General features: G+C 36.4%; 1 protein-coding gene across 5 annotated transcripts in view; it reads right to left on the bottom strand.

The window, feature by feature from the left end:
- Positions 1–15,067, bottom strand: part of IFT80 (intraflagellar transport 80) — a 146,439-nt gene that overhangs the window by 118,292 nt on the left and 13,080 nt on the right. For 3 of the 5 annotated variants that reach the window (XM_073232147.1, XM_036997847.2, XM_073232146.1), the window contains exon 3: positions 13,964–14,186. The exons of 1 other annotated variant lie outside the window; for it this stretch is intronic. In XM_073232147.1, coding sequence (XP_073088248.1) covers positions 13,964–14,186 — 223 coding nt within the window. Of the gene's footprint in view, positions 1–13,045; positions 13,137–13,963; positions 14,187–15,067 lie in introns of those variants that run through there. One more of the 5 variants, XM_073232148.1, reaches the window with a different exon arrangement.

The raw sequence follows: 15,067 nt of genomic DNA, 5'->3' as shown, positions 1-15,067 counted from the left end.
AAATTAATTTGGATATGCTTTTTTTAATGTACTGCTTTTCAGAAAAAATACAAGGGGAAAAAAATGTCAAAAAAGAAAATATAAAGATGACATATAGTAAGTGGAGAGCTAATCCTGTGGCCATTACTTACTTTAACTAGGTCTGTTTCACTAAGTGTTAGAATATTGCCTAGCACAGAATATCCACATACTGGACAATTGTTACTTTTAATGAATGAATCACCAAAGCAATTAACTAAATAACTCTTGAACCAGAAATGAAAGGTCCAGAAATTTCATTTCAACCTGCTCCTACAAAAGTTTAGAAACTTTATGTATTTAGATCATTGATATTCTAAAATGCCAATACTGACTTTCTCAAAGTGCCTAAATTATTCTTGCTTCCTGTGACTTCATAGAAGACAACTAGAGTCAGCTCTTTGCATAGACTGGGCACTCAATAAATCTCTGGCCTTCATATTGTGTCTGATTGTTACAAATTGCTTGAATTTAAAACATGTAAGTATCCATTTAACTATTTGGTTCTTCTTCTCTCCAACGTTTCTACATACCCTTTTAAAAATGCAAGACCAAAACTAGAGATCAACTAATATATTTCTAATTATTCACTAGGGGTTGGTTAGGGAAGAGAGTATAATCAATATGATTCATTTATTGATTAAACAATGAATGATTTGGATTAAAAAATGGATGTTTAAATCCTGAGGTAAATAATCTCTTGTTAAATAAAAGGTAAACTAAAAAGTGGGAAATGTTATAAAAGAGAATAAGAACAAAGGAAGTAGACTAAAATTATATTAAACACATTTCTTTAAGTTGGAGATGCCTTAAAAAATGTTCACAGAAACACGACATGGATTAGAGTAAGGTGTTAGGAAAAAGGGCACACAAGTGCTTTCACAGACTGCTTAACAGCAGAAATGATTGACGGCTGCAAAAAGCAACTGCTAACTTCTGATAAAAAAAGAACACACAAATTCTTTTTAAAGTCAGATTTTAAAATGGACATATTAACTAGTAGAAGAACATGGGATTATTTTCAGGTATCTAATACAATGTGTAAAAAACCAACTTTCATTAAAATATAATTTAAGGAGTGTTAAATGGATTTACAAAAGGTTTTATGCCAGAATTCCTTTACATAGTAGCAACCCTAATACAATTTTAAATAATGTGGCTCTTTTTAAAATGTAACTCTTCTAATACATTATTTAGAAAGATCTCCTCTAAAATGTCTCACACAGCTGCATGAAATATTCAAAAAGAGATAACAATGTTGAAGAGAGAATTATTGATGACACAAAATGCTTTGCAAAAACCTGCTTTTTGTATTTCAGGACCTGCACCTCACATCCCAGGGATCTTTTTTGAATGTTACCACTAACACAGAAGATGGAGGGGAGTGATAGAGGGAACAATGGAAGAGTGATGAACAAACTCAAAAGCTGTAACTTTTTCGGCCAGCACTGGGGGGAGGAAAATCAGAAGGAAAAAGGTGGTGGCAAGTAGAAAAGAGAACCCTAAGCAACTGATTAAATCTTGAAGGAAAAATTTTTTTAAGTATCAGGTTACCATCATACAAAATGGAAAAGTCCTAGAGATCTGCTGTATGATACTGTGTAACAACACTGTACAGCACACTTACAAATTTGTAAAGAGAATAGATCTCATGTGGTTTTTTTAATCATAATAATGATTTATTTGAAAGTATTGGATAACAAAGAATATAGCACTAATACATAAAATGACCTCAGATTATTATGTGGCAGGAAACCCCTCAACCACTTTGCAATGATACTTTCTTCTTTTTCTGAACATTTCTTTTTCATTTCTGGATGCTCTGTCTTACCCTTCCACTTCTTTTCTTTAATCTATCATCCTTTTCCTCTCTTTCACAAGATTCCAGATAGTCCTCATCCTAGCTTACGAGAAAACACTCAACTATTCTGCTAGTTGTGGCATGTTATTTTATTTTTTTATATAGCAAGCCCAAAAATAGTATTAAATGTTACAGTTTTTCAAGAGGCGTAATATATTTTCCCTTAATCTTGCATATTTATCTCTTAAATTACATTTGCCTTACTTTAGAAATGTTTAGTCTATCAGAAACTATTTTATCTGTAGCCAGTATAAACTAGAGACCAAGCAATTATTCTTTGTTAAGTGTGACTAAATAATCTTCATAATTCAGGAAAACAGATGCAGAAATTATCAAGATTAATTATATTTACTGTCCAGATTCACCAGATAAAAGTCAATCCTCATACACTGTTGAGTTTAAAAAAGGAAAATGCAAAGAAAATATATGGTATGCCACCTTCTGTGTAATCAAAGAGGTGAAATGAGAAAACATATATGTATCTGTTTGTTATTACCAAGAGAAACACAGAAAGGATACACCTGAACCAGAGATTGGTTACCTATAGGGAGTAAATAGAAACAGAGTATATGGGATTGGGTGGGTAATGGCTCTGAGTATGTTTTTTTAATATAGTTTTGACTTTGGAGAACCACCCATGTTAATGTTTTACATATTTCAGAATTAATCATATTAACAGGGATCAGGGAGGTGAGATACCTTAAATGGTAAATAAATATAAATACACTTATCTATTTTAAATGAATAACATGACAATACTTAAGGAGGGAGTAAATGCAAGTAACTTTTGAACACAAGATTCTGCCTCTATATCCTCAGTGTGAAGACAAAAACAGTAAACAAATATTGAATCCTAATTTTTTACAGTAGTATAGATTAGAAATGCTGAAACAATCTACTATGTATTGTAGAATTGATCAAATGAGTAAATACATTGAGAATAATGGGAGCCAGGCTTCCTCACTGTTCCCAAGTACAGAAAAAAGGAAGAATAGCATTGACCCTGTGGTGTTGAATTAGAATTGGTGGTATCAGAATGAACTCACAGTTTTTAGTATAGAAAAACAGGAAGGAAAGGAAGGCAGAAAAGACATAAGAAAGGAAAGAAGGGAGTGAAGGAAGGAGGAAAGGACAGGAAGAGGAAAGGAAAGGAAGGGAGAGAGGAAGAAAAAATAGCTGTAGATATATATTTTTTGTGCGTTTTGTTTCTAAATGTATTTTTTATTATCTTACTGGTAATTTTTAATTTTCTAACCTGGTGATCAGAGAGTAAGTTCACAATAATATCACTCCATGGTGTGGCTGTCTATTTCTGTTGTTGGACACTCCCGTTCTGTGCACATAACTAAAGTTCTTATGTCTATAAACTTCTCTGTGGACATGTGGGTTGCCTCTAGGTTTTTGTTAATATAAACAATGACACTGTGAACATTCTTTTAGGTGTATTCAGGCATCCACATGCAGAAGTTTATCTTGGGCATACATAAGAGTAGCATTCTGGGCTATAGAAATGTTAAGTCTTCAACTTCATAAGATAATGGCAAATTGACTAACTGACTTGCTTACCAGCAATATGTAAAGCAGTCCTGTTGCTGTATATCGTCAACACTTGATATTGTCAAGACTTCTTAATTTCTCCCATTGAATGGATGTTAACTGGTATCTCACTGTGGTCTTGATTTCATTGTTACTCAACAAATCATTAATTGAGTGCTCACTCTGTGCTGAGTACTGTTAGGACTGGACTTGCATTTCCTTGATAATTTAAAAGGTGAATTTTTCATCATGTTTCATGGCCATTTGTACTTACTCTTCTTTGAAATACCTATTGTGGTGTCCACCAGAGAACCTTCTAAGTCCACTAAACATCCAGCCCCACCTACAAGATGACAAGAGGCCACCCTTGGCACCCATCTGCTCAGAAGGGCAGGAATACAGTGGGCCAGCAACAGAGTCATGACTTTTTCTTTTTTCTTAATTTTTTTATTAAGGTTTCACATGAAAAACATTGTGTTTACTACATTCACCCATATTATTAAGTCCACCCCATACCCCACTGCAGTAACTGTCCATCAGCATAGTAAGATGCCACAGAGTCACTACTTGTCTTCTCTGTGCTACACTGTCTTCCCTGTGACCACCCCCACACCATGTGTACCAATCATAATACCCTTCAATCCCCTTCTCCCTCCCTCCCCACCCTTCCCCTTTGGTAACCGCTAGTCCCTTCTTAGAGTCTGTGAGTCTGCTGTTGTTTTATTCCTTCAGTTTTACTTCGATGTTATACTCCACAAATGAGGGAAATCATTTGGTACTTGTCTTTCTCCACCTGGCTGTATGTTTTTTTGTTTTTTGTTTTTTCTATTATGGTATCATTAATATACAATCACCTGAGCAACACTGTGGTTACTAGATTCCCCCCATTATCAAGTCCCCACCACATACCCCATTATAGTCACAGCATAGTAAGATGCTATTGAGCCATTACTTGTCTTCTCTGTGCCATACTGCTTTCCCTGTGTGCCCCACCCACATAATGTGTACTAGTCATTTTGCCCCCTTAATCCCCTTATGGCTGTATGTTTTTCAATATACATTTATGTTCATATTCCTTAGTTCTGTCCTCTGAAAGAGCCTTGAAGCAAATACTCCATTGAATTGAGCACACCTAGCACTCTCATCTTGGTTTTTAAATACCATTAATCACCAAAAAAAAGAACAGACCTTTTGTAGAAATGGCTGATTTGGGGGCTGGGAGTGGGAATATACAAGATAAGCCTGGAACAACTTGTTTCAGTAAAGTGCTCAAAAAATGATATGGAAACATAACCTTCCCCTAAAAAAATTCAGTGGAGCTGGTTTGATGGGACTTCCACTGGCCAATTCTGGAACAATTTTTAGCATCAAATAAAAAAAAATTATTATAGCATATAGCAGGATACTCAAAAATTAAAATAAGAACATATGAGTCTGATCTGACATAACTCAACAAATAAATAAAGGGGCAGGAGACAGGAAACTCTTCCTTGCAGCACAATACCAACTAATCAGTATGGAAGGAATTACAAAGTTTAAAAAAATTATCCTTTGGCAACCATCTTACTAATAAATGATTCAGTCAAGAATCATCATAATAAATGTAAAATAGTGGGAGGAAGTTTGAGGAGGAAGAGAATATTTTTACATAGTCTGAAAGTATCCTTTCACATATTATTTACTTAAAGGGAAAAATCGTAACTTTACAGTGGACTAATTTAATGAACACAACCTTCTGACGTACTCAAAGTTAACTTCACCAGTAATGAATCAAACCAGCACCATGAAACTCCCTACATGATGCCCTAAGTATTGCTGCTAAAAAATGTATTAACTGAATCTAGTCATGAGGGAACAGACAAAAACGAACTGATAGACATTCTATAAAAATAGCAGGCCTAGCAAGTATACCATGCGGCGGGGAGAGCATGGGGAGGGCTGTACAATACAGAGAAGACAAGTAGTGATTCTACAGCATCTTACTACACTGATGGACAGTGACTGTAATGAAGTATGTAGGGGGGACTTGGTTATGGGGGGAGTCTAGTAAACATAATGTTCCTCATGTAATTGTAGATTAATGATACCAAAATAAAAAAAAATAGCAGGCCTATACTCTTCAAAATTGTGAAGATCCTAAAAAGAAAGATTGAGGAATTGCTCCAGATTAAAGGAGGCTTAAGAGAGATGACAAAAGCAATGTTATTCTATACCAGAAAAAACAGATTCTTAAAAAACATTAGGACAATCTGTAGATGAATAGATAAAGAAGATGTGGTACATATATACAATGGAATACTATTCAGCCATAAGAAAGAAACAAATCCTACCATTTGCAACAACATGGATGGAGCTGGAGGACATTATGCTCAGTGAAATAAGCCAGGCAGAGAAAGACAAATGCCAAATGACTTCCCTCATTTGTGGAGTATAACAGTGAAGTAAAACTGAAGGAACAAAATGGCAGCAGACTCACAGACTCCAAGAATGGACTAGTGGTTACCAAAGGGGAGGGGTGTGGGAGGGCAGGTGGGGAGGGAGGGAGGGAGAAGGGGACTGAGAGGTATTATGTTTAGTACACATGGTGTGGGGGATCACATGGAGAACAGTGTATCACAGAGAAGGGACAAAGTGGAACTCTGGCAACTTGCTGCACTAATGGACAGTGACTGCATCGGGGTATGGGTGGGGACTTCATAATATGGGTAAATGTAGTAACCACATTGTTTTTTCATGTGAAACCTTCATAAGAGTGTATATCAATCATACCTTAATAAAAAATTTAAAAAAAAAACATTAGGACAATTGTTAAAATTTGATTATGAACTGTATATTAGTTAATAATAGTGCATTTATGTTAAATCTCCTGATTTAGATCAATGTATTGTTATGCAACAAAATCTTTATTCAAAAATGCATTGAAGTATTTCTGCATAAAGGGGCATGTCTATAAATTACTCTCAAATGCTCCAGAAAAGAGTGTGTGGTGAGGGGGTAAGAGAAAAAAAGAGAGAGAGAGAGAGAGAGAGAGAGAGAGAGGAGAGAGCCAATGATAAAGCATTAGGACAAAATATTAACAATTAGTGAATTTTAATAAAGGATATGTAGGAATCTGTTATACAATTCTTGCAACCTTCCAGTAAATGTAAAATTAAGTCAAAATTTTAAGTTTCTTTTTTAAGTCAATCCCTCATTTCTATCATCTGAGGTTAACTAAATTCTAGCTATGATTCAGAGTCAATCTTTTAAGCACCAGGCACCATACCAAGTACTTTCACAAAATTATCTCATTTAATTGAGATTCAGAAAATAAGTTAAAAAAAAAACTACCATAAGTTCTGTCTGTAAAAGAAATAGAATCTTGACGTGTGTTTACCATAACATCCCTTCCCTGTTCTGATTACAAAAGCTCTCTTTTTTCTCCTTTCCTTTCCACAGTGGTGTGAGGCCAGCCATGCTAGCTCAATGTCCCATTCTCTTGCTGAAAGTGATTCACTCACTGATGAGCACATGACCCAAGCTCATCCAGGACCCTCTCTGCAACTTGCCTGCAAGAGATATTGAGGAAGAAGCACTCTCTCTACTGAGATTTCTTTTCTAGTAGGATGAGCCTTGTTTGGGCTGCTGGCTACCAACCATCATGCTCATCTTGTGGAGAGAGCCTAAGAGATGGTAAGAATGGGGGCCAGACGCAGCTGTACTTGAAGCTCTACCCCTGGAGTAGGTGAACCAAAAAACTCCATCTGTGCATAAATTAGCCAAGTAAGGTTCTGTTACTTTTGATGAATGTACCCTAATTGACAAAGGAGATAAAGTGTAATACAGACAAAAACAGTTCAAGTTATTTCTATGAAAGGAAAGACATTCCCTTAGAAAGTAGAAAAATCACTTATTCCTAGATTCAAGATGGCAGCATGAGAGGTGAGACAGAGAACTCCTCCCAAAACCACATACAGTACGAAAATATAGTTAATACAACTACCCCTAAAACAGCAACAGGAAAGAAGGCTGCACCAGACTGCATACAGACCTCATGAACAGAGCAGACCTCATGAAACAGGGTGATGTACCAAAGCCTTGAACCAGTGGACCCCAAGCTCTTCCCCCACACCAGCTCACAGGCGGGAGGAAGAGAAACATGAGCAGGTAGGGGGCGGAAGCCTAGAACTGCTTAACACCCAGCCCTAGAGGTCTGCTCTGGAGCACAAACTCACAATGTGTGGTGCTCTGAAAGTTGGTGGGTTTGGGGAGCTGTAACAGGTGGAGTGCTTGAGAGACTGAGATTCCAGACATTTGTGGAGGATGGGGATGCACATCTGGCTGCTCTGGGACAAAGGAAAGGCAGGCGGTCTGAGAGGCTTCCTAGCAGCAAAAGGGCTGCTGAAGGGGCGGGGTTTGCACAGAGCTTGCTGCCTGGGAGAATGGATAGGTGGACAAGGTTGTCTGGGTGCGCTCTGCCCAGCAAGTCAGGAACTTTGAGGAGCTTCAGGCGCTCCATCCCCCTGGCTGGCTACTCAGCTCCAAGGCCCCCACTGTGACACGCAGTCCGCTGAGCCTTCCTCCTGGCCTGCTGGCACCGGCTCACAATCCGGCAGTCACTGCACTAGCGTCAGGCCAGCCAGAGGGAGGCCCTGAATACAACAGCTGGAGACACAAAGTACAGAGGCTTACACCTGTGTGCTCGACCCGCTGGCTCTGATACTAGAGACAGGCACTCCAGACAGGAATCAGAAACAGCTCTTTCCTCCCCCCAGGCACTAGTGCTATTCCCCTATGACCCCCAACCTCACTCTAGGGGCTGAGCAGCAACAGAGACTAGAGCTTCTGGGCACTAAAGGGTGCCACATAGAAATAGGAAATGTCAAAGGAACCTGGTTCAGACCAAAATTTCACAAACCCCAAAAAAAGGCGAAATGAAACTGAACTCACCAATCTTCCTGAAACAGAGTTCAAAATAAAAACCATAAACATGCTCATGGAGGCACAGAAAAATATTCAAGAACTCAGGAATGAATTTAAGACAGAGATTCAATCATTAAGAAATTCCATATCTGAAATGAAACATACAATGTAGGGATTTAAAAGCAGATTAGATGTAGCAGAAGAGATGGTAAATTGGAATTAGAGAAGAGGGATACAAAGAAACTGAGGCACAAAGAGAAAAAAGAATCTCTAAGAATGAATGAATACTGAGAGAACTGTGTGACCAATCCAAATGGAACAATATTCACTTTATAGGGGTACCATAAGAAGAAGAGAGAGAAAAAGGGATACAAAGTGTCATTGAGGAGGTAATTGTGGAAAATTTCTCCAATCTAGGGAAGGAGATAGTCTCTCAAGCTATGTAGGTGCACAGATCTCCAAACACAAGGGACCCAAGGAAGACAACATCAAGACATATAATAATTAAAATGGCAAAGATCAAGGATAAAGACAGACTTTCAAAAGTAGCACAAGAGAGAAAAAAGATCACATACAAAGGAAAACCGATCAGGCTGCTATCAGATTTCTCAACAGAAACCTTACAGGCCAGAAGGGAGTGGCATGATATATTTAAAGCAATGAAGCAGAAGGGTCTCGAACCAAGAATACTCTACCTGGCAAGGTTATCATTTAAATTTGAAGGAGGGATTAAACAATTTTCACATAAACAAAACCCACAAACTACCTCTACAGTACATTTTGGAAGGACTGCTATAGATGGAACTATTCCTAAGACTAAATAGAAGTCACCCAAGGGAACAGACAAAGAGTACAGAATATGATACCTAACATATAAAGAATGGAGGAGGAAGAAAAAGGAGGAAAAAAAAAAACCTTTGGGTTGTGTTTGTAACAGCATACAAAGTAGGTTAAATTAGACTGTTGGATGGTAAGGGAATTACCCTTGAGCCTTTGTTAGCCATGAATCTAAAGCCTGCAATGACAGTAAGTACATACTATTGATAATCACCCTAAATGTAAATGATCTGAATGCACCAATCAGAAGACACAGAGTTACTGAATGGATAATAAAACAAGACCCATCTATATGCTGCCTACAAGAAACTCACTTCAAACACAAAGACATACACAGACTGAAAGTAAAGGGATGGAAAAAGATATTTCATACAACTAATAGGGAAAAAAAAGCAGGAGTTGCAGTACTTGTATCAGACAAAACAGACTTCAAAACAAAGAAAGTAACAAGAGACAAAGAAGGACATTACATAATGATAAAGGGGGCAGTCCAGCAACACAGTATAACTATTATAAATATCTATGCACCCAACACAGGATCATCTACATATGTGAAACAAATACTAACAGAATTAAAAGGGGAAATAGAATGCAATGCATTCATTTTAGGAGACTTCAACACACCACTCACTCCACAGGACAGATCAACCAGACAGAAAATAAGTAGAGACAGAGGCACTAAACAACGTATTAGAACAGATGGACATAACAGACATCTACAGAACACTCCATTCAAAATCAGCAGGATATACATTCTTCTCAACTGCACATAGAACATTTTCCAGAATAGACCACATACTAGGCCACAAAAAGAACCTCAGTAAATTCAAAAAGACTGAAATTGTACCAAACAGTTTCTCAGATCACAAAGATATGAAACTAGAAATAAATTACTCAAAGAAAATTTGAGTACAAACACATGGAGGCTTAATAACATGCTCCTAAATAATCAATGGATCAATGACCAAATTAAAACAGAGATCAAGCAATATAGGAGACAAATGACAACAATTCAACACCACAAAATCTGTGGGACACAGCAAAGGCTGTGCTAAGAGGGAAGTATATTGCAGTACACGTCTATCTTAGGAAAGAAGAACAATCCAAAATGAACAGTCTAAACTAACAACTAATGAAACTAGAAAAGACGAACAAATGAGGCCCAAAGTCAATAGAAGGAGGGACATAACAAAGATTAAAGCAGAAATAAATGAAATTGAGAAGAATGAAACAATAGAAAGAATCAATGAAAGCAGGAGCTGGTTCTTTGAAAAAATAAATAAAACAGATAAACTCCTAGAGAGACTTATCAAGAAAAAAAAAAGAGAGTCTACATGCATAAACAGAATCAGAAATGAGATAGGAAAAATCACTATAGACACCCCAGAAATACAAAGAAATATGAGAGAGTACTATAAAAAATTATATAGTAACAAACTGGATAACCTAGAAGAAATGGACAACTTTCTAGAAAAATACAACCATCTAAGGCACACACAGGAAGAAACAGAAAATCTGAATAGACCAATTAACAGCAAGGAAATTGAACTGATAATCAAAAAGCTACCAGAAACAAAACTCCTGTACCAGATGGTTTCACTCCTAAATCTTATCAAACATTTAGTGAAGACCTAATACCCATCCTCCTTATTTTCCAAAAAGTAGAAGAGGAGGGAATACTCTCAAACTCATTCTAAGAGGCCAACACTACTCTAATACCAAAACCAGGCAAAGACACCACAAATAAAGAAAATTATAGATCAATATATCTGATGAAAATAGATGCAAAAATACTCAACAAAATACTAGCAAACCAAGTTCAAAAATACATCAATAAGATCATCCATCATGATAAAGTGGGTTTCATCCCAGGGATGCAAGGATGGTACAACATTCAAAAATCCATCAACATCACCCACCACAACAACAGAAAGAAGGACAAAATCTACATGATCATCTCCATAGATGCTGAAAAAGCATTCGACAAAATTCAACATCCATTCATGATAAAAACTCTCAACAAAATGGGTATACAGGGCAAGTACCGCAACAGAATAAAGACCATATATGACAAACCCACAGCGAACATTATACTTAACAGATGAGAAGCTGAAAGCTTGTCCTTTAAGATCGGGAAAAAGACAAGAATGCCCACTCTCCCCACTTTTATTCAGCGTAGTATTGGAGGTCCTAGCCACAGCAATTAGACAAAACAAAGAAATAAAAGGCATGCAGATTGGCAAGGAAGAAGTAAAACTGTCCCTGTTTGCAGATGACATGATATTGTATATAAAAAACCCTAAAGAATCCACTCCAAAAATACTAGATCTAATATTTGAATTCAGCGAAGTTGTGGGATACAAGAATAATATACAGAAATCTGTTGGATCCCTTTACACTAACGATGAACTAGCAGAAAGAGAAATCAGGAAAAAAATTCCATTCACAACTGCATCAAAAAGAATAAAATACCTAGGAATAAAACTAACCAAGGAAGTGAAAGACCTATACCCTGAAAACTACAAGACACTCTTAAGAGAAATTAAAGAGGACACTAACAAATGGAAATTCAACCCATGCTCTTGTGTAGGAAGAATAAATATTGTCAGAATGGCCATCCTGCATAAAGCAATCTACAGATTCAATGCAATCTCTATCAAAATACCAACAGCATTCTTCAACGAACTGGAACAAATACTTCAAAAATTCATATGGAATCACAAAAGACCTTGAATAGCCAAAGCAATCCTGAAAAGGAAGAATAAAGCTGGGGGGATCTCACTTCCCAACTTCAAGCTCTACTACAAAGGCACAGTAATCAAGACAATTTGGTACTGGCACAAGAACAGAGCCACAGACCAGTGGAACAGAATAGAGAATCCATATATTAACCCAAACATATATGGTCAATTAATATATGATAAAGGAGCCATGGACATACAATGGGGAAATGACAGCCTCTTCAACAGCTGGTGTTGGCAAAACTGGACAGCTACATGTAAGAGAATGAAACTGGATCATTGTCTAACCCCATACACAAAAGTAAATTCAAAATGGATCAGAGACTTGAATGTAAGTCATGAAACCATAAAACTCTTAGAAAAAAACACAAGCAAAAATCTCTTGGACATAAACATGAGCAACTTCTTAATGAACATCTCTCCCCAGGCAAGGGAAACAAAAGCAAAAATGAACAAGAGGGACTATATCAAGCTGAAAAGCTTCTGTACAGCAAAAGACACCATCAACAGAACAAAAAGGCACTCTACAGTATGGGAGAATATATTCATAAATGACAGATCTGATAAAAGGTTGACATCCAAAATATATAAAGAGCTCACACACCTCAACAAACAAAAAGCAAATGATCCAATTAAAAAATGGGCAGAGGAGCTGAACAAACAGTTCTCCAAAGAAGAAATTCAGATGACCAACAGACACATGAAAAGATGCTCCACATCGCTAATCATTAGAGAAATGCAAATTAAAACCACCATGAGATATCACCTCACGCCAGTTAGGATGGCCAACATTTAAAGGCAAACAACAACAAATGTTGGCGAGGTTGTGGAGAAAGGGGTACCCTCCTACACTGCTGGTGGGAATGTAAATTAGTTCAACCATTGTGGAAAGCAGGATGGAGGTTCCTCAAAAAACTAAAAATAGAAATACCATTTGACCCAGGAATTCCACTCCTAGGAATTTACTCTAAGAATGCAGAAGCCCAGTTTGAAAAAGACATATTCACCCTTATGTTTATCGCAGCACTATTTACAATAGCCAAGAAATGGAAGCAACCTAAGTGTCCATCAGAAGATGAATGGATAAAGAAGATGTGGTACATATATACAATGAAATATTATTCAGCCATAAGAAGAAAACAAATCCTACCATTTGCAACAACATGGATGGAGCCAGAGGGTATTATGCTCAGTGAAATAAGCCAGGCGGAGAAAGACAAGTATCAAATGATTTCACTCATCTGTGGAGTATAAGAACAAAGCAAAAACTGAAGGAACAAAACAGCAGCAGACTCACAGAACCCAATAATGGACTAACAGTTGCCAAAGGGAAAGGGACTGGGGAGGATGGGTGGGAAGGGAGGGATAAGGGGAAAAAGGGGCATTACGATTAGCACACATAATGTGGGGTGGGGGGCAGACATGGGGAAGGCAATCTAACACAGATAAGACAAGTAAGATTCTATAGCATCTTACTATGCTGATGGACAGTGACTGTAATGGGGTATGTGGTGGAGACTTGATAATAGGGAGAGTCTAGTAACCATAATGCTGCTCATGTAATTGTACATTAATGATGCCAAAATTTAAAAAAAAATAAGATAATAAAAAAGTAGAAAAATCATGGTTTTTACTCACCAATAATAAAACTAAGTTCAAATTAAAGTATGCTCTGTAAGTGAAAATTAACATATACTAGAAAATAAAGACTATAGTTAAAAGATAACTTACTAAATGAGATGTTGTATCATACTAAATAAGCAGATTTAGTATGGTTACATTATCAAGTTAAATTCAAAACTATTAGAAACCAAAACTGATGATAGCTTAATACTTTGTGAGAGCACGGGAAAAGTAAACCTCAGTATATGCCAGTTTAATTTACTTTCTTCTATAAAAATTTTATAGCCTATACCTAAACCAACATAGAAAATGCATAAAATGTATAGATGAAGGTATGTAGATCCACAAATATTAGTTTTATAAAACAACTCAAAGTGTAAGTCATACTAATATATAATGTATTTTAAATACAAAGACAAGCATAGAACATTTGTTAAAAACTTACCATCAGAACTTGTGAGGACAAAGCTTTCTGCTTGAGTTTGTTTCTTTATGCTTAAACTTTTTGGAAACCAGTGAAGATCTATAGGGTAAATATCATCAGGAAGCTTTACTATTTGACTTGTTTCACTGGTTAACAAATTCCACTTCACTATCTGGTGGTCATCACTACATGAATACAGTTCTTCAGCAGTAGTCCAGCCCACACAGCTTACTAATTCTTGATGTGGCACCATGTTAAGGAGACACAAAAAAAAGTCTTACATCTTAATAAATAAAATTATTTGCAGTTGCAGATTATAAGAAGAGTATAAAATAGGGTCAAACATTTCAAGCATCTAAATGTGTTTTTCATTTTATGACTTTCATATTTTTTCCACAAAATGGAAAATAAGCATCTATTAAAACAGATGTAAGAAGAATGGGAAGCAAGAAATCCAGATGCCAAAAGAAAAAAAAAAGATTTGACTACATGAAATTTTCTAAATTGTGTTATAAAATATTCCATAAATAAGGCCAAAAGATATACAAAGACAACTAACAAGTCTTATGAAAGAATCTACACTAAACTGTTGAGAAATAGGTGGGGATAAAAGGGAACTATGCTTTTTAAATTTGCATGCATCTATATCACTTAAGTTAATAGAATAAACATCTTATTTTTGATAAGTTAAAAAAATGAGATGTTTTCAAGAAGACTGAAATCTAAAAGTAAAATACCTGCTTAAATTACACATTACAATAACAATTTACCTAGGAAAAACCTACAGCTTAATAGCTAAAACTAAAATCATACAAAACTTTTTGACATTAAATTCAGGAAAAAATTACATTACAACTCACTGCATCCACAATGTGCACAGCACTGGATTACGAACCCTAAAATTCTTTATTTAATCCATTTTTTCCGTCTCTGATTTATCAGGAGGATTTCTATAAATTGAGGTGCTCAAGCAGCCCTTAACTTTCTCCACCAGAACAGGCTGCTTCCCCTAACAGAATTGTGTATCTACAGAAGGCATTTCAATTTATCACTTATGAGGGACGCTTTCTCTTTCTTATATCTGAAGTTCTATATTATCAGATCATTCCTGGTTGGGCTGTTTGT

Source organism: Manis javanica, chromosome 3, assembly GCF_040802235.1.
Source record: "Manis javanica isolate MJ-LG chromosome 3, MJ_LKY, whole genome shotgun sequence".
Lineage (NCBI taxonomy): Eukaryota > Metazoa > Chordata > Mammalia > Pholidota > Manidae > Manis > Manis javanica.
This window is presented reverse-complemented; position numbering and strand designations above follow the sequence as displayed.